Source organism: Babesia bovis (genome assembly GCF_000165395.2).
Source record: "Babesia bovis T2Bo chromosome 4 map unlocalized Chr4_1, whole genome shotgun sequence".
NCBI classification, from domain to species: Eukaryota; Apicomplexa; class Aconoidasida; order Piroplasmida; family Babesiidae; genus Babesia; species Babesia bovis.
The window spans coordinates 1,327,986-1,345,291 of record NW_026261571.1 but is presented as its reverse complement, the minus strand read 5'-3'; the positions used below and the strand labels follow the sequence as shown (position 1 = coordinate 1,345,291).

The window sequence follows — 17,306 nt, the reverse complement described above, 5'->3', positions numbered from 1 at the left end:
TCATCTGTGTGTAAGTGCTGAGACAATGTTAAACATGTTGTCGTTCAATTATAAAATGCTATACAACATCGTTTAGAAATGTATACATTTCATGGTCAATAGACAACGTCCTTTTTGAATAAATATTGGTTACCAACGAGAAGTCAAACAACGGCCGAATTACAGATAAACATCAAATTAAATGATATTACATGATGAAAACACAACTATACACTTAATATCAATCTCAGCATCTGCCCATGGGTTGCATAAATCACAGTTGTTCCACATGTGTACGCCTTCGAAGTGTCACCTGAGGTGACGTTGTAACGTATACAATTGGTCTACGACCACTGTATCGTTTGCAACCGAAGTTTAGGCTGTTAATATTTTGAATTCGACACAAATAATACATTAGGATTCAGGGAAAGGCTTTAAAATAAAAAGATTCCATTGCCATGGTGCATGGTTGGCCCCATTAGTTGGTGCCACTTCAGCGGCAGTTGACACCGGTTATGCTAGCCCACAAATAGAATTATATCACGAAATCGGTTCTACTTTCACTCATCTCGAACGGTATATATTGTCTTTCTAATAATTTTACTGCGTTGGCGGCGCTTAACTTCACTATTTTCTCGGCACATAGAAGTGGACACCTCACCGTGTGACCGCCATCTATAATCGAATTTTCAGATTAAATACTATTCACAATGCAGATTTTTGTGAAAACACTCACTGGTATGTTTTTATAGTTACACATTTCATGATTCGTGCAGGTAAGACCATCACCTTGGAGGTGGAGCCCAGCGACACTATCGAAAACGTCAAGGCAAAGATCCAGGACAAGGAGGGTATTCCCCCAGACCAGCAGCGTTTGATCTTTGCTGGTAAGCAGTTGGAAGATGGTCGTACGTTGTCTGACTACAACATCCAGAAGGAGAGCACTCTCCACCTAGTTTTGCGTTTGAGGGGTGGTATGCAAATTTTTGTCAAGACTCTTACTGGTAAGACCATCACCTTGGAGGTGGAGCCCAGCGACACTATCGAAAACGTCAAGGCAAAGATCCAGGACAAGGAGGGTATTCCCCCAGACCAGCAGCGTTTGATCTTTGCTGGTAAGCAGTTGGAAGATGGTCGTACGTTGTCTGACTACAACATCCAGAAGGAGAGTACTCTCCACCTAGTTTTGCGTTTGAGGGGTGGTATGCAAATTTTTGTCAAGACTCTTACTGGTAAGACCATCACCTTGGAGGTGGAGCCCAGCGACACTATCGAAAACGTCAAGGCAAAGATCCAGGACAAGGAGGGTATTCCCCCAGACCAGCAGCGTTTGATCTTTGCTGGTAAGCAGTTGGAAGATGGTCGTACGTTGTCTGACTACAACATCCAGAAGGAGAGTACTCTCCACCTAGTTTTACGTTTGAGGGGTGGCAAGGTGATTGAAATATAATTAATGCACCTAATTATTCAACATATTAATTATAATAATAGTGTGTTTACTTTTCGGCATAACGCCAGTACAATACCTTGGAAATACCTTCGTCAAGGACGAGGGTCATCATAGCAAAACCAATGGCAATAAGGTATTGCCACCAAGCAAGGGATACAAGATGCATAATCTTGCTGAAGTTTGGCAATATTGTTGCAATGAAGGTAGCAGTAGCCGAAATACCGCAAGCTATGTGCATCCATGGATTACGGTTGAATACGTTGAAGAAGTAGTCCCAGCTACGTACAGTGTAGGCACGAAGCATTTCACACCATACAGCGGTGATGAAAGACATTGTACGTGCCTGAGTTGTTTTCCTAGCAGTAATATCGAAGTAACCATATTCACCAGCTCCAATTGGCGTTTTACCGTTTGAAACAACTTGAGTGTCCTTAGGCTTTATCCATCCATTGGCATCGAGTTCCACCTTATCTGTGAAATCACCCTTTTTAATTGTTTCTGCTAAATCCTTAAGACGATCTTTAACCTGAGGTATAAGCTCCTCGCTATTAGGCTTCAAAGTATCAATCATTCCTTTCGCCGCACCGAGTACCGTTTTCATTTTCTTATCTTCTGGATCGTAGTAATCAATGTTAGTTACCCATCCAACATATGAAGATTCCACACGGTATTCGTACGACTTGCAGAAGTAGGTGTACCTATACTTAGTACCAGCACCATTTGCAAGCTCAACATATTTGCACTGTTCGTGAATATCCTTTACGAAAATCACACCAGTGGAAATGTATAGAGCAGTGAGAATGCTACCAATGACGAAGATACCCTGGAAAATGGTGTGAGGGATATTACCATATAACCACCAGTTGCGAGTCATAATCGGCTGACCAGGATCCCTAGGTTTAGTGGTTAACACATCATCCTCTGGTGGCTCACGGGAAAGAGCTACAGCAGGGCAACCATCGGTAACGAAGTTCAAGAACAGAATCTGCAGGGCCTCAACTGGTGGCAGAGTCTTCATGAGAATAGCAGTAGTGAGGTAGAAGATCTCACCAATGTTAGTACCCAGTAAGAATGAAACGAACTTCTGGATGTTGGCGTAGATGGTACGACCAGACTCAATGGAGTTAACAATGGTACAGAAGTTGTCATCAAGAAGAACCATATCAGCAGCACCCTTGGCAACATCAGTACCGTTGATACCCATAGCAACACCAATATCGGCAGTCTTAAGAGCTGGAGCATCGTTAACACCATCACCAGTCATGGCAGTCAGGTAACCCTGCCTCTTCAATGATTTGACAATAACAACCTTGTCCTCAGGTTGAGCACGGCAGAACACTGAGACACGCGAAGTAAAGGAGTCAATGACACCGTCGGGAAGATACTCGCGGAAGTGGTCGTTGTTAATGTGCATCTGGCTACACTCAATGACACCGGAGTTTTCGTCACCAAGGTAATCGAACTGGTTGAACAAACCAATGTCCTTACCAATGGCAGTAGCGGTGGGCTTCTGGTCACCAGTAATCATAACAACACGAACACCAGCCTTACCACAAGTGGCAACAGCTTCCTTAACACCGAATCTTGGTGGATCAAGGTTACCAATGAAACCAAGCAAAACCAAGGGTGATGAGCCATGTTCATGTCCATTCAACAACCAGTTGAGCCTACTGTCAGAGTCCTCACAACCCTCCAGAGCAGTGATGTCTTCAGCGGTAAGAGGGAACATACCAACCAACAACACCCTAAGAGCCCTGCTACTCAAATCGTTGTTGGCCTTCTTCATAACATTCAACAGAGTCTCGTTGTTCTCAATGTCACCCGAAGCCCAGTCAATGACGCATTCCTCACCGTTCCTCTTGACAGTAACGATGCGGTATTTGAACAACATATCAGGGGCACCCTTAATGGTAGCAACATGGGTGTAGGTCTTGAAACCATTAGTCAAATTCAAATCACCGAACATGTTTTCAGTCTTCAGTTTGTGAATCGTAACCATCATCTTTCTTCCAGAGTTGAATGGCACCTCAAGGTCCTTGAGCATTGGGTGATCGTCATAGGTAGCATCAGATTTGTTAATAGTAGAACCGATACCACATTTGGCAGAAGCTACAATGATAGGACACTCAGTCATGTTACCCATTGCAACCCAAGCCTTTGAAGCCTCGTCTTGCTCAACGCGAGTTGAGTTAGAGTTGAGGTAAGCAGAAAGCATACAGGCTCTGATTTGCTTGGAGTCAGATGAAGTGTTGCCCTTAGCACAGACATTGTTCGTTACATTGTCAAAGGAGGCAGCAGCATGAGTCTGCTTTTGGAGTTCAGCCTTGAAATCATCTGTGAGATGCTCAGGTTTGAAGACACCACCATATGGGTTGAAACCCATAGTAGGGTAGAACTGAAGCTCAGAGGCCTTCCAACCGTCATCTTCATTGTGGAAAATCATAGCAGAGATGGAAGTCATCTTACCCTCAGTCAAAGTACCAGTCTTGTCACTGCAAATAATGGAGCAGCAACCCAATGTCTCAACAGCAGGAAGCTTCCTAATGTTAGCATTGCGGTCAGCCATATCCTTGGCACCCAATGATAGGGAAATGGTAACAACCATAGGCAAACCTTCAGGAATAGCAGAAACGGCGAAACCAACAGCGAGGAGGACAATAGCCAATACACGGTTTGTGTCTGGACGGGTTGGGTCTTCATATTTGGTAACAATGGCAACAACAATAATGGTAATCAAAACGAAAATTGAAATGATACCAATAATACCACCAAGGCTGTTAAGGCTGCTTTGCAGCGGAGTCACATCACTACCTGATAAAGCTGATTTCAGTTGAGTGGCAATGTGTCCCACCTGGGTTTGCATACCGGTGGTAACAACAATACCCTTAGCGGAACCACATACAACAGATGTAGAAGCGAAACACATGTTGGTAGCAAATGGAGCATTCAAATCATCAGCTACCAAGTGCTTCTTAACCGGTTCAGATTCACCAGTAAGAAGGGCCTCGTTAAGTTTGATCTCCTTAACCTCAACAATCCTAACATCAGCGGGAACAGTGTCACCCATGTTAAGGATAACAATATCACCACAAACAACATCCTTAGAGTCAATTTCAATTTCCTCACCATTACGAATAACAGTGGTGGTAGGGGCTGAAATTTCAGCAAGCTTCTCAAGAGCATCAGCAGCAGACTTTTCCATGTATGTGGCCATACCAGCGTTGATGTTGGTAATGACAATAATGAAAGCTCCTTCTACAATGTTACCGAGTGCCATACTACCAATAGCAGCAGCAATAAGTAGCAAAACAACGAAATTGCAGAATTGACCAAGGTAAATGCGCCATAGTGGTGGCTTGTGGCAAGTCTCTAGCACATTTTTACCGTAGAGACCGCAGTTCAGCTCACACTGGGCGTCAGTTAAACCTTGAGAAAGATCTTGAACACCAAATTCTTCCATGATCTCTTCCACTGGAACAGATGCATAACGTGATTTGCCAGCAGCAATGCTTTTTTCATGGGCCTTCACCTTGGCCTTTTCAACAGCCAAACTGTCACGCATACGAGCAACTTCAATGAAGTCTTCAGCGTTCATCAAGTTCTTGGACAACCTAGTTGCCACTTCAGATTCGACATTGTCGGCAAAACTGGTAATGGATGTACCAACAATAGTCTTGGATAAGGCACGGCCAATGCTGTTAAGCACCGACTGTTGAGAACGACGATGAGGAATTGGCGTAGAATTGCCATCGTCACCGACGTTTTTCATCTCAATAGAGTGCTTACCGTCATTTTGCCTGCTTGTGTCAACTTTCTCGGGTGTGTTAGCCATTTTGTCAACACCCGTGTCCGTCTATTATCGTCCTATAAGGTGTGTACGTTGAATTTTAGTACACACCTAGTTTTTAAGAACACGCCTACTCAGTATTGAGAAAACAGGGTAGACAATGATCAAACACTCCAGTCAATATGATAACATAGAATTATGATGTAATTTCAAATACCAATATCACGCTAACTCTATGAAACGTTAATTGACGGAAATATGAAAATATATAAACAAGTAAACGTGAAGTGTCTAGAAATAAAGGCATCATATGGGTGCATGTGCGGGTGCACATCAGCGAGAGTTTTGCTTGGAAAAAATAATCTCACAATTTGTTTTAATACTCTAAATAGATGTGTATATGTGTGTTACGTTGACTTTTACCGTGTGTGTAATGATTAATAAGCGTTATCCGCTTTAATATCGCCAGTACTTATGGCACACCACTAATAACCATGAGGGGAATCTGATCGTAACATAAAATGAGACAACAACGGGAATAGAAATAAAAAATTTAACTATGTTCTATATTCCACTAGCTGATTCAGTATTGTCTATTATTATTATATAACTAGCTTGATGTTATATCACGCACCGGTGTGCTAATACTATGGTTTATGTATTTGATCTTTATAAACGCGTTATAACGCCGTGTATTTTTCTGTTGTCATTAATGTCCATATTTACAGTGTTTTGTATATCGCAATGTAGATCTGTAAACATAAATTGTCATTATTCACGCGGCTTTCAAGAAGTAGACAGCGTAGTACATCCTGCTTTCCACAGAAAGCTAAATAATTTGCAATATAGTTTGGCACACGTTGTAAATTCTGAGTTTCAAAAATCACATCGAGGAAGGAATGACAGTAATACCGCAGATCACAAACGGATAGTATCACTGGAATATATTGGTGATTTGCTCGATTCATTGGTCGGTTCAGAGTTAATCACTTTGGATCAAAATGATTATTCTTCCAGATGCCGTGATGCACGTAGATTGTTATTAAAGGCATTTGAAACATTGTTGCAGCAGAATGCAGTGTTAGGACGTGATGATAAGGAAGGAATGAATGATGTGCATATCAGTGATATAAATATATCACTTATTGTGTTAGAAAACGCTATGATTGCTACTGTTGGGAAATATTTAGCTTTAACGATGAATAATATACATGGAGATAATACATGGTTTTTCTTTAAAGGCACCAATCGGGTAAGCAAAGAAGAACAAGAAGTGCGGTTAAGCAATTTGGTCAAATTATTATTGTCATTGGAGAGTTATATGCATAAACAATTTAAGGATATAGTGAATTCATACAAGTTATCCTTTGTGTCAAAAATGTTCGCTAATAACAAGGATTCTGTTTTGCAACTCACTGACGAGCAGTTTATAAAACGATTACATAATGAATTCAATCTAACTGCTAATAATATAGTACCAAAATGTTTCAAACACTTACGTAAAGGAAAGGAAAGTATTAAGGATTTCCTTCGTTATGTAGCTAACGCAGACTCACGACTTAAAGATTCCATTAACGTATTGATTAACGAGAAAGTCGATCCACATTTACTCGATGAATTTTCACAACGGATATCTAACTGGAACGCTAATAACGATGTAGAGGAATTTAGAATGTTACTGTCCAAGCTTCACCAGTGTGCCAAGGAATCTCTGCAGAAACAACTTGCTGTTACTACGAAAAAGGACAACCTGATGAAGGTGATATCATCGCAACAACAACAAATTGATATTTGCCAAAAACAACTTGGTATGCAATCGCAAAATTATTCACCTATCAGCTATGGATTTTCATACCGAATGCCAAACACTAATTTAAACGTTACTGGTTCCTATCAAAGGTAAATTCACCAATGTTAAGTCTAAATTTGTATCAGGGGTAAAGGTAACGTTCAGATTAGTTGTGTGCCAGACGAGAGCTCACGACTACTAGGACCTTATGGCTTTACATGCGGCGTACTTCCAGGGAACCTAGGACTTAGCGTAAATATAGATGTGTAGTATTTCACAAGTCATCTTTAACAATTGGCTTTACATCTGACTGAGCTGGAGTAGCTTGTACCGTACTTAGTGAACTAACAATGTCCTATGATATATAACAACACAGATCATATAAACATACCGCAAGCATATCGACGTTCCAACCCTCCGGCTTGTCAGCAATCTCTGGTGTAGTTACCTCACTAGACTTTACTGCGGTGCTAGAAGATGGCTTATCCATTGCAAATGCACTAGATAATGTGTTCGATAAAAATGTCTTCGCCAGAACACTAATCAATGCAACCAACTCCTTGGAATCATCGGAAACATTCTTACTTTTCTTCGATTCAGCACGTTTCTTCGATAGCTTTTTGGTAGCTTCGGCAGATTTCTTCGGTGGCTTAATGCGATCTCCAAAGCTCTTCGAGAATGTTTTCACGTATTCTGCTGCATAAATAGGATCCTGGTAGGCATATTCACTTCGGAATAAATAAATGAAGTCATTGTCTTTTAATCCCAAAGGCTGGAGGAGAGCGTCATTAGCTTCGCATTGTGTGACAGGTAAAGATACACCGTTAATATAAAGCACCCAATGTTCAGGAATGACATCAATTGAACTAAAGGGTAATGTACTTTTAACTATGGCAGAATCAGCTGCAGCAATTACGCTACAGAGATCTCCCGTAACAGATCGTTCATAAACGGCTCCATCTAGAACAATGTTGACATTGATGGCCTATATAATGTTAGAATGTGATAAAAATATAAACACATTGATGTGTCTTATGTAATATAAGATAGACAACCACGGAAACACACCTTTACGATTTTCAAGCTGAATAGAGCGCAGAGAACTGCCGCGAGCGCAGACTTAACACTAAATTTAAATGCCATTATTGTATAATCAAATGTATCTAAATATGATACTATTCTGAAATAATATATTTATCAATGTTGTGCTTCCACTACCAAGGTTGTTATGTAAGCTTGCGTTTAAAATTTTTCATAATATTACAGAAAAATATTTTACAATATTTCATTAGTTGTTCATTTTTTATTTGTTTAACTTAATAATCGTAAAGATGTTTACTGATGCTTCTTTTAAAGCCAGTACCCGAAAAAAGAATAGGAAGCGAACTATTTACGGAGTATTTGGAGAGTCAGAATCAGAAAGTGATGCGGATGATGACTCATCACATAGAACTACCATGTCTTTCATCAATGAAGGAGGTTATGAATCTTCTTCTGATGAAGACGTACGACGTCCTAGTGATACAACACAATTCGTAAAGGGTGGTATGTTAATTCCGGAAACTAAAAAGAAGGAAAAATTAAACAAATCCCGATTTCGAGGTTCATGGAATGAATCTATGCCTTTAACTGCTGATAATAATATGTCTGACATGGATGAGGATTTTGGATCAGACTCAGATGTAATAGATGATTTGTTAACAGAGGATCATCAACATTACACTAAAATGTATACGTCGGATCATCTTACAACAGAAGATGGGACGAGATTCTCGGGTATATCAACAAAAGATAATGGCCATACAGATAGTTTACAATCAAAATTTCGGAAATCAGATATTGCATATAACCCAGACATTGGTATTAAGCGTGAAGACATGAACAAGATGTATGGAAAAGGGCTTCAGATGATACAAAAAATGGGCTATAGAGGCGGTGGGTTAGGAAAAGATGGAAGAGGCGTGGTTGCACCAATTGAAGTGAAGTTTCGAACTAAACAAAAAGGATTGCAAGACCAAGGTGAAATAAGTAATGCCACTAGACAGCTTGTAACTGATATGCAAGAAGCATCTATCCATATTAAAGTTACAGATATATCTTATACTAATGCTTGGCGTAAAAGGGATTCTAATACGCATGTCGCCGATGGTTCATGCGATTCCGATCTGACGATAGCATTGGATTTGTTAATCAAAGAATTATTAGATAAATTAAAGTGTAACGTTAGCATGGATAGAAGTAACCGCAATCAACTGGAATATGCTCAGAACTCCCTACAACAAGCAGAGGAATGTATGAAACGTATACAGTCTGATATTATAAGTAGGCAACGACAGCTAGAAACATCAAGAATGCTTGTATCCGACTTCTTAGCAAGTTGTAAAAATATAGACAAGAAATTGGATTCTATAGTTGATGACAGTAATGAAAAGGCTTATTGCGATATATTATTAGAGCTGTTTGGTTACATTCGAGATTACGAAAACAGAAATTCCGACTTAATGTCGTTATTGAATGTTGATATTGTGACACGTAAATACGTCGAATATTGTCTGGCCAGGCTTTACAACAAATGGGACATTTCGTCGAAACCGGATCATGGCTGTATATTGTTGTCCCACATTAATGAATTCATGATATCCAGAAAAGAGTATGATACAGTCAAATCGTTCATCTTTTCTTACATTGAACCTCTAATTGTCGACTATTTTGAGAATAACTGGAATGTTTCCGAAACTGACAGAGGCTTACAAATTTATGATATTTGGAACAGTGTGCCAATTTTGGGGAATAATTCTATATCCAATTTAACAGAAAAGGTTAGAAGTAAAATAGCAAGTAAATTGGTGAATTTCATGTCTAATCGTCAAACTATACACATCGCATATATAGTAGTTCATCCATGGCTAGAAGTATTAGGAAATGACAGGATAAAGAGCTTGATCCATACGTTTATACAAGGAGCAAAAGAAATGATTTCTAAGGATAGTGTAAATGATGTGCAACGTTGTCTAGAATCTTTAAATGCTTGGAGTGTGTTGCTGAGCAGAGAGAATGTCGAGGAGTTGAACTCTCATATTTCGACGTGTTTGGTTCTAGCATTAAAAACTGTCACCATCGATCCCCGCTGCCAAGACACATCTATAATAGAAAAGGCTATATTATGGCACAACTATTTGGGGAATGAAAGTCTGTCAGATGTGTTCTCTAAGGATATAATGTTAAGATGGTTTGATGTATTACGAAGCTGGCTGGCAAGGACGTCAGTAGAATTCGAAGAAGTAATCGTATGGTACAATGGTTGGAAGTCGTTATTTCCACCCTCTATGTTGAAAGGTACGTCACTGGAGAAAAACTTCAAAAATGCGCTCATGTGTATGGACCGAGCATCGCAAGATATACTGAATAAACATACTCTACAAACTGATAGTAAGGATAGCAACTATAAGGAAAAGGTTAAAGAGACTCTTAAGAATAGAGTGGAAGCGTTAGGAGCAACCCATGGCATTACATTATTAAAACGAAATGGATTAACTTACGAAGGATTTCAAGTGTATATGTATGGAAATGCTTCGATTTATTTCAATGGCGACCATCTTATGCTATTCAATGGTAATAATGCGGTCGAAATATCAATCGACACGCTCATTAAACACGCAATGTAGCAATGGATTCACGATGGCATTCAAAAATGTTACGCCATCATTAGATGGAATATACCGAACTCTGATTCCTAGTATTATAAATGTAGTAATATGTAAATTTAGTACATAAACATACGTAATCCTAAAAATGGCATATGATATCTTGTTAAAAAGCGCTGTTATATATACTGAAGAAGGCACATTACACATTTTGTTTCATTAGAAAATGATGAAGTTATGACAAAGTAATATTGCCATAGACTGCACATTTATATGATTCCCTTCATTTAATAAAATGTAGGCTTATCAATGGCTTTGAATAGGTTAATTTATAACACGTACAATTTCTGTTAATTGATATAGTTTAACGGTACTTCATTGGTGTCGATGTACCGCGTATGTTACATAGCTTTATTGTTTTAACTTGATTAAATATGTAAGGAAAATGGTCCGTCCAATGTTTCTTCCTTATTACTCAAAGGCTCGAGGACCACCAAGGCTAAGATTCCAGGTTATGGGTATTCGTGGTATGTATTTAGACTGTATATTTATGTATTTGTGTAATATTACATTTACTGATAATAAATACTTTTCAGGCAGACGTTTTTTAAAGTTGGTGGTTGCAAATCAACGTGATCCGCGAGATGGAAAACATATGGAGGTTCTCGGCAGTTTGCAACGTCGTCCGTTAAATCCAATACCATCGGCTATTGATGAACCACATGATAGTTTATGCGAAATTAGATTACGATTTAGTCGTATTAAATTTTGGTTGGGTGTAGGATGTGAAATGGGTATTCCTGTACAAGTTGCTCTCGCTCACGCTAATCTGATTCCAACTCCACCTCCCAAATTTGGCTTAAGAACAAAAGGACACTATCACTTATTATCGCAAATAGCTGAGCGTCGTGCACAAATGCATTTTGATCAGGTAAATGCATTTATGAGTACAGATCAACCATATTATGTTGATCCTTCAGCTAAACCTGAACCACCCGAGCCAGAAGAATGTCCTGCAAGAACAGTCGCACAAGCTATGTATCCACCTGAAATGCGTGAACAAATGAGAACCCCTGTAGAAACCGATCCTTTGGAGGTTGATTATGCCCCAACAGGGAGTGGCGTAATCCGCCGTATTGTGAGGTAGATCTGTCAATATAAACATTGAAAACGTATTGATGTCAATGTTTTAAGTATTGTTTTTAACATTTTGTGTATGCGTTTGTAAACATTATACAATATAATCTCAACCCTATAATTACATTTCCTCATTTTTGCACTTTTTGCCATTATAGCCTGTCTCATGAAAACAATGACTAGAATTATATTGGCTGCATATACGTTTTACCATTTTTACATTGTATAGCATAGAATGAAAAAATTAATACGTAAATCAATTAACAATGTACTTTCTAATAATCGTAGACAATATATGTATTTTTAACAGCATTTCAGCTTTCCTTACTTGTATACCATTATATGCAATATTCATTCTATTAACCATATCAGAATATGCATTTTCGAACTTTACGAAATGGTTAACTAAATGCATTCTCATCTTCATGTGGAAAGGTAAAAACCCTACTACGTTATATTGATCAAAAAGATGTAACCTAAAAAGATTATTATTCCTTTTATGAGTTATTGATAGACTGAGGCCAGATAAATATGAGACACTTAATAAAATGTAACATTGTAGTCACATTCATTAATTACTTTTGTGTGGGAATATTTGTCACGATAAAAATTCGATAAACATATTCGTCGATTTATTCATTAAATAACTTTGAGTTGTGAATTCATTTTACTCTCTTATTTAAGATTAATTCATTGTTAGTAATTCATTACATCAGAACAATCTGATTCAACGGCTTAAACTTATTTAAGTTGGCATAAAAGTTGAAATATATATACCACCAATTGATAGAGAAATGTAGGGCAAAATGTTAGTACAAGAAATACAACATTATATAAGATTACTATGGAATCATGAATTCACGGAATGCTATATATTAACCATAGTACTGTTTGCTAAGTGAGTAAAGCAGAGCTCCAGCAATTGCCGTAGCTGAACCATATAAACTCATATTTGTCAGTTTTGTGTTGAATAGAACAGAACTGGTTACAATTAAGAATATACGCTTCAGAGTATTGGCTACTGCGTGGGTCACGGGATTTAGTTGCGATAAAGCTATGAATGATACTTCATTGTAGAGAACGTAGAAAAACCCTGATAGCAGAATGTGTCTTGCAAGTTTCAGCAGACCTTTATGACTGAATTTATACAACAGGGTTTTGTATACAGTGTTCCACTTACTGACTTCTGTTAGTGCTAGTGGTGCCAGGAAAATGGAACTGAATATTGTAACTAAAGATGATATGTTTACAGGATCTAGATTTTCTCCAATTTTCGATAAATCCTGTTTAAAGAATTTCTTCGCCTCAATTCGTCTTATTGATGCGCAAACATTAGAGGCTAACGACGTAGCAAATGCCAACGGTGAGAAGTTGACGTCTTTCATTGACGCCATGGCAACACCGCCTAAAATGGGAAGAAGAGTGAGGTAAGTGATTGGGGACATCGACCCTGTTCCTGTAAGCAGCGAGATAGCTGATACGAATAGCGGCTCGCTGGCTTTTATGACATGTACAAAGCTAATGGCTCCTGCTCCCAACGCGGTAACCGATAACAAATGTAACAGCGAAAACACAGCACTTTGTTTCAGTATACATTTATAAGATTGTATTGCATTTCGAATGCGCGTAACACTGTTCTTGACCTTTTGTTTAATCCTTTGAAATATATCTGCGTGTGGATTTTCCTTCTCAATTCCCGTATCAGAAATATGTATTTTAGGCGTTGGTCTCAATCCAAACATCCACCTACAGAAGAAATAAGGTATACCAATAAGCATTTGAAGAGCAGCTATTGATTTAGGTAAAGGGCAGATATTCAACGCCTTTTTATTTTCTATGTTATACATGACAGTACCGGCATACCACAATGACAACATGTATATACTTTTCAGTGTACCTTTTATATTTCCTAAAGATTCCACATTCTTGACTACGGGTACATTATCTATGATCCTTGATGCGGGGATATCAACATTTTTGATAGCAGGTGTGTTGTAATCCGCTAATTGTGGACGATCCTTGCCCCTTAAATCACTAATGTTATTGTCGTTTGCTAATGTAAACAACTGGTTTGTCCTATTCGGATCATGGTGGATTACGTCATTAAATTTGTATACAGATATTCCATTGGAGATACGATTCTGCTTAATATATCCATTATGTATAGTGTCAGCTTTGATATTTATGAATGTTTCTTCGTACACTGCATTAAAATTAGACAGGATACACATCTAGACACGTTATGCAAAAAACATTTAACTAATGACTTACCTCTATATGTAGGCTGCCTTAATTGCAGATTACTAATAACACCATTTCTTAAACATGCTATTCCATTACTTGAATATTTTGAATGTACACAACTGTAGGTGTACAAGAGTATGTAGAAGACAAACGAGAGTTTATCCTTGAACCTTCCACGATGTTTTAGCAACATTGTTTTATGATTTATGCATATAACATATCACATATTTATAATATATGTATTTTCGATTCAAAAAGAGCAATGTGTGGGGGATGAAGAGCTTTTTACACATTGTAATCTATCATTATATGACATTGCCATGGCATAGTTTTGATGTATCATGCGGTAAACATTAGTTTACATGAAGGTATTGTTGAAAAGCTGCTTTTATTAATTTTTACAACTGTGTTGTTTCTTCATTTACTTAACATTTGTATTATTTTGTCTATTTTATGCAACACTAGCGATATTACACTCCCAATTTGAAAATCTGGATTAGAATAGTCATCCTTTAGTCCTCTGAGTTTTATTTCACATGCTTGTAATTTATTCTGAGTCAACCTATATTATTTTAATTCATTTCTTACTAATAGAATGTTGTGGAGATTTGTGGAATTCAAACAGTACGATAATAAATCAGTTAAATGCTTGCAAGCTTCGATTAGAACGGCCGTTGCATTATTAATCCTCATACGATCATTTGTAGCTTCAGTTAAAATTACGTTAAGATAAATGATATTATCATTAATTGAAACCTTTTTAATTCGATGCGCTGCAAGATATAAATTCCATGGTATTTATACGAAAAATTATTTAGATACTAGAGATACATGGATGCGGCTTTTTCATCTATTCTATTTCTTATTATTAAAACATACCATGTAAACATAATTCCAACCACAAGCTATCTGTTATAGCTTGAAGCAAATGAAGCGATTGTATGGCACTGACTAGGAGTTGTGTGTTAAACTGCGATTTTGTAAAATACAAGGTGTAGTAACATACCCTTTTAATATTATAAGCTAGATAATGACAACATTGCGGCGTTATATCAGCATGAAACAAACTTTTCGTAGCCATAACTTTAAGTATATTCGCTATATTTACCGGTTCGAATAAATTTATCGGTATGGAATCGATCAAATCTGTATGTGATCATAATATTATACGGTACATACCTATGATGCTTGACTTGTATTTATCGAAGAGGTTATTACTTGTTAATGAGAGTCCGTAATACATGATAGCCACGTGTTGTGCATTTTTAATATGATCATCGGGGGAATACGTGCTTAGGTAATAATTGACGACCTTATCATAATCCATGCATTCTACTTGAAGCTTCGCTGCATAAAGCACCGAATTCGCTAGTTCCTAAGAAGCATAAATGAAATGATATGCATACCAACAAGCCCATCCAACAGTTGGAGATTATTCATAATATGGATGATGAATGAATTTTGAAGTTCCTTGTCCTCAATCTTAGTCTATACTTATATAGTTTTTAGACATACATTTTACCTTCGACATCACCTTTAGTGCAGTAAGGCTATGTTTTGAACTGAGAGTTCCACAGTATTTATGACTTAAAATGTTTCCCAATATAATCCTCATGGATTCTAAAGATACATAAATGATAGAAGCAACCTACCGTTGTCATTGTGTTTATTTCTACATATACCATTTAGAAATACAACTGCCATATCAACAGTGTATAGATTCGGTCTTTTTAGTAGCTGCTGGGTGAACTTTGATACAACATCAGCATTCTATTCAATATACATCATAATTGTATATCACTCACATGAAGTTTCGATATTCCCATAGAATGAGCTATCATGACAACTTCTGGCGGTTTGAAACTGCGATGATAAAGTGCCTAGATATAAATATGAATAGACTACAAACCTACCATTATTTTAAACAACAGGTCAAACAACTCTCTATTAAAGTAGTGAAAATGACTATATGCTCTATGGATGATAGCCAAGTGTTGTGTTATTCTAGTTTTCGGTTTTCCTCCTATTGGTTGTTTTTCTATAGGCAGTCGTTTTTCAATTGATCCCGTAGCTCCATCAGGTGTATTGAATCCATCAAAGCAAACAAGCGTTTCATCGTGCTGATGATCACGATTGATCATGCTTTTAGTAGATAAGAGTTCATTTGATGAACTTTTCGCAGCACAGTTCGGGTTATACACAAGATGTACGTTCAATTGAACCGTCAGCAACCTTGACAATTCGAACAGCGTCGCTTTACTGCAATGATCCAATTCATATAAACTGTGAATTATGCTCATATTAGAAGCAATCTTACTTATTTAAGAGAATCGCCAAAGAGGCAATATCATCAACGGTGTTTGCCAGGTCTAACAATTGTAGGAGCCTTTCAATGATGTTATGATCTCGATACTCACGACTATGTTTGATATACATGTTATATTCCAACTTACATGACAATGCCATTTAGTAATATAGCAAGATATCTTGGTGTAATCCGCTGCCCTTCAACCTAGACACTATGTAAAAGTCAGTGATGACATACCAGTAATTTCGTGCAAATATCTTTTATGACATTAATGTCAATGAAATGGACTTTAGCAACAGCATTCGCAATTAAAGAACAATGCCGTTGATTGCAATCCTAACATTGATGGCTACGATATCGGCAACATACATTTTGGATGTGATAATACCTTGTGATGATAGATTCCCAAACATCTTTGTTTAAAATGCCGGCTTTAGCTAAACCATAAGATATATATGACAGATTGTTTGCATTCAATGAGCTCGTTAGATATATGACACGTTTGGTAATTTGGTTCCAAAAGTTACTGTCAGTAACTCCCTTCTGTAAGGCATACAAAACATGTACACATCATGATAAAATTGCATAATGTAATTACACATCTACAACATCGTACCTTACATGATATATGAATTAAGAACGATATTTGAGAGGCGTTCTTTGTATATATTATTTGGTCGCCATGGACCCGGCGCCTTCTGGGTACCAGGAACCCAAAAAAGCGTTTTAATAACATAAAAACTATTTATAATTAACATATCAACTACCGATGTTAATTATGATTAACCAAGAAGATATATTCCATGATGTGTTAGGCGTTTTATATCGGCAACGACGGGAGTGTTATCATATTATGATCGAAAAGTTTTGTATCGAAAACCTGAATTGCGCTATTAGAGTTATGCAGTGAATATACACAACATATTTGTTTGAATCGTATTGATACATAAAGCAGAATATGCATTGAA

The 17,306-nt window shown here is 37.7% G+C and overlaps 8 protein-coding genes across 8 annotated transcripts; 4 read left to right on the top strand and 4 right to left on the bottom strand.

The window, feature by feature from the left end:
- Positions 1-513: 513 nt before the first annotated feature.
- On the top strand, positions 514-1,452 carry BBOV_IV010030 (polyubiquitin family protein). The gene is made up of 2 exons (XM_001610875.2): positions 514-717; positions 756-1,452. The coding sequence occupies exons 1-2, from the start codon at positions 690-692 to the stop codon at positions 1,427-1,429; spliced, it is 702 nt and encodes a 233-aa protein (XP_001610925.1). The 5' UTR covers positions 514-689; the 3' UTR covers positions 1,430-1,452.
- BBOV_IV010020 (HAD ATPase P-type IC family protein) lies at positions 1,441-5,408 on the bottom strand. Its single transcript, XM_001610874.2, has one exon. The coding sequence runs from the start codon at positions 5,259-5,261 to the stop codon at positions 1,476-1,478; it is 3,786 nt and encodes a 1,261-aa protein (XP_001610924.1). The 5' UTR covers positions 5,262-5,408; the 3' UTR covers positions 1,441-1,475.
- A 315-nt stretch (positions 5,409-5,723) lies between these two features.
- BBOV_IV010010 (putative integral membrane protein) lies at positions 5,724-7,310 on the top strand. The gene is made up of 2 exons (XM_001610873.2): positions 5,724-7,115; positions 7,152-7,310. Exons 1-2 carry the CDS (start codon positions 5,866-5,868, stop codon positions 7,273-7,275), a joined length of 1,374 nt encoding a protein of 457 aa, XP_001610923.2. The 5' UTR covers positions 5,724-5,865; the 3' UTR covers positions 7,276-7,310.
- On the bottom strand, positions 7,121-8,189 carry BBOV_IV010000 (uncharacterized protein). The gene is made up of 3 exons (XM_001610872.2): positions 8,074-8,189; positions 7,397-7,990; positions 7,121-7,360 (listed from the first exon to the last, which is right to left on the bottom strand). Exons 1-3 carry the CDS (start codon positions 8,146-8,148, stop codon positions 7,280-7,282), a joined length of 750 nt encoding a protein of 249 aa, XP_001610922.1. The 5' UTR covers positions 8,149-8,189; the 3' UTR covers positions 7,121-7,279.
- Positions 8,190-8,307: 118 nt separating this feature from the next.
- Positions 8,308-10,717, top strand: BBOV_IV009990 (GC-rich sequence DNA-binding factor-like family protein). The gene has a single exon (XM_001610871.2). The coding sequence runs from the start codon at positions 8,337-8,339 to the stop codon at positions 10,668-10,670; it is 2,334 nt and encodes a 777-aa protein (XP_001610921.1). The 5' UTR covers positions 8,308-8,336; the 3' UTR covers positions 10,671-10,717.
- Positions 10,718-10,867: 150 nt separating this feature from the next.
- BBOV_IV009980 (putative ribosomal protein S16) lies at positions 10,868-11,851 on the top strand. The gene is made up of 2 exons (XM_001610870.2): positions 10,868-11,176; positions 11,246-11,851. Exons 1-2 carry the CDS (start codon positions 11,095-11,097, stop codon positions 11,794-11,796), a joined length of 633 nt encoding a protein of 210 aa, XP_001610920.1. The 5' UTR covers positions 10,868-11,094; the 3' UTR covers positions 11,797-11,851.
- A 775-nt stretch (positions 11,852-12,626) lies between these two features.
- Positions 12,627-14,252, bottom strand: BBOV_IV009970 (Triose-phosphate Transporter family protein). Its single transcript, XM_001610869.2, has 2 exons — positions 14,058-14,252; positions 12,627-13,989 (listed from the first exon to the last, which is right to left on the bottom strand). The coding sequence occupies exons 1-2, from the start codon at positions 14,221-14,223 to the stop codon at positions 12,662-12,664; spliced, it is 1,494 nt and encodes a 497-aa protein (XP_001610919.2). The 5' UTR covers positions 14,224-14,252; the 3' UTR covers positions 12,627-12,661.
- Positions 14,253-14,421: 169 nt separating this feature from the next.
- Positions 14,422-17,115, bottom strand: BBOV_IV009960 (uncharacterized protein). Its single transcript, XM_051767471.1, has 15 exons — positions 16,955-17,115; positions 16,708-16,881; positions 16,576-16,674; positions 16,484-16,542; positions 16,348-16,449; positions 15,944-16,313; positions 15,836-15,910; positions 15,683-15,800; positions 15,553-15,650; positions 15,441-15,518; positions 15,210-15,405; positions 15,037-15,176; positions 14,910-15,000; positions 14,619-14,803; positions 14,422-14,582 (listed from the first exon to the last, which is right to left on the bottom strand). The coding sequence occupies exons 1-15, from the start codon at positions 17,072-17,074 to the stop codon at positions 14,448-14,450; spliced, it is 2,040 nt and encodes a 679-aa protein (XP_051623333.1). The 5' UTR covers positions 17,075-17,115; the 3' UTR covers positions 14,422-14,447.
- Between the last annotated feature and the right edge of the window lie 191 nt (positions 17,116-17,306).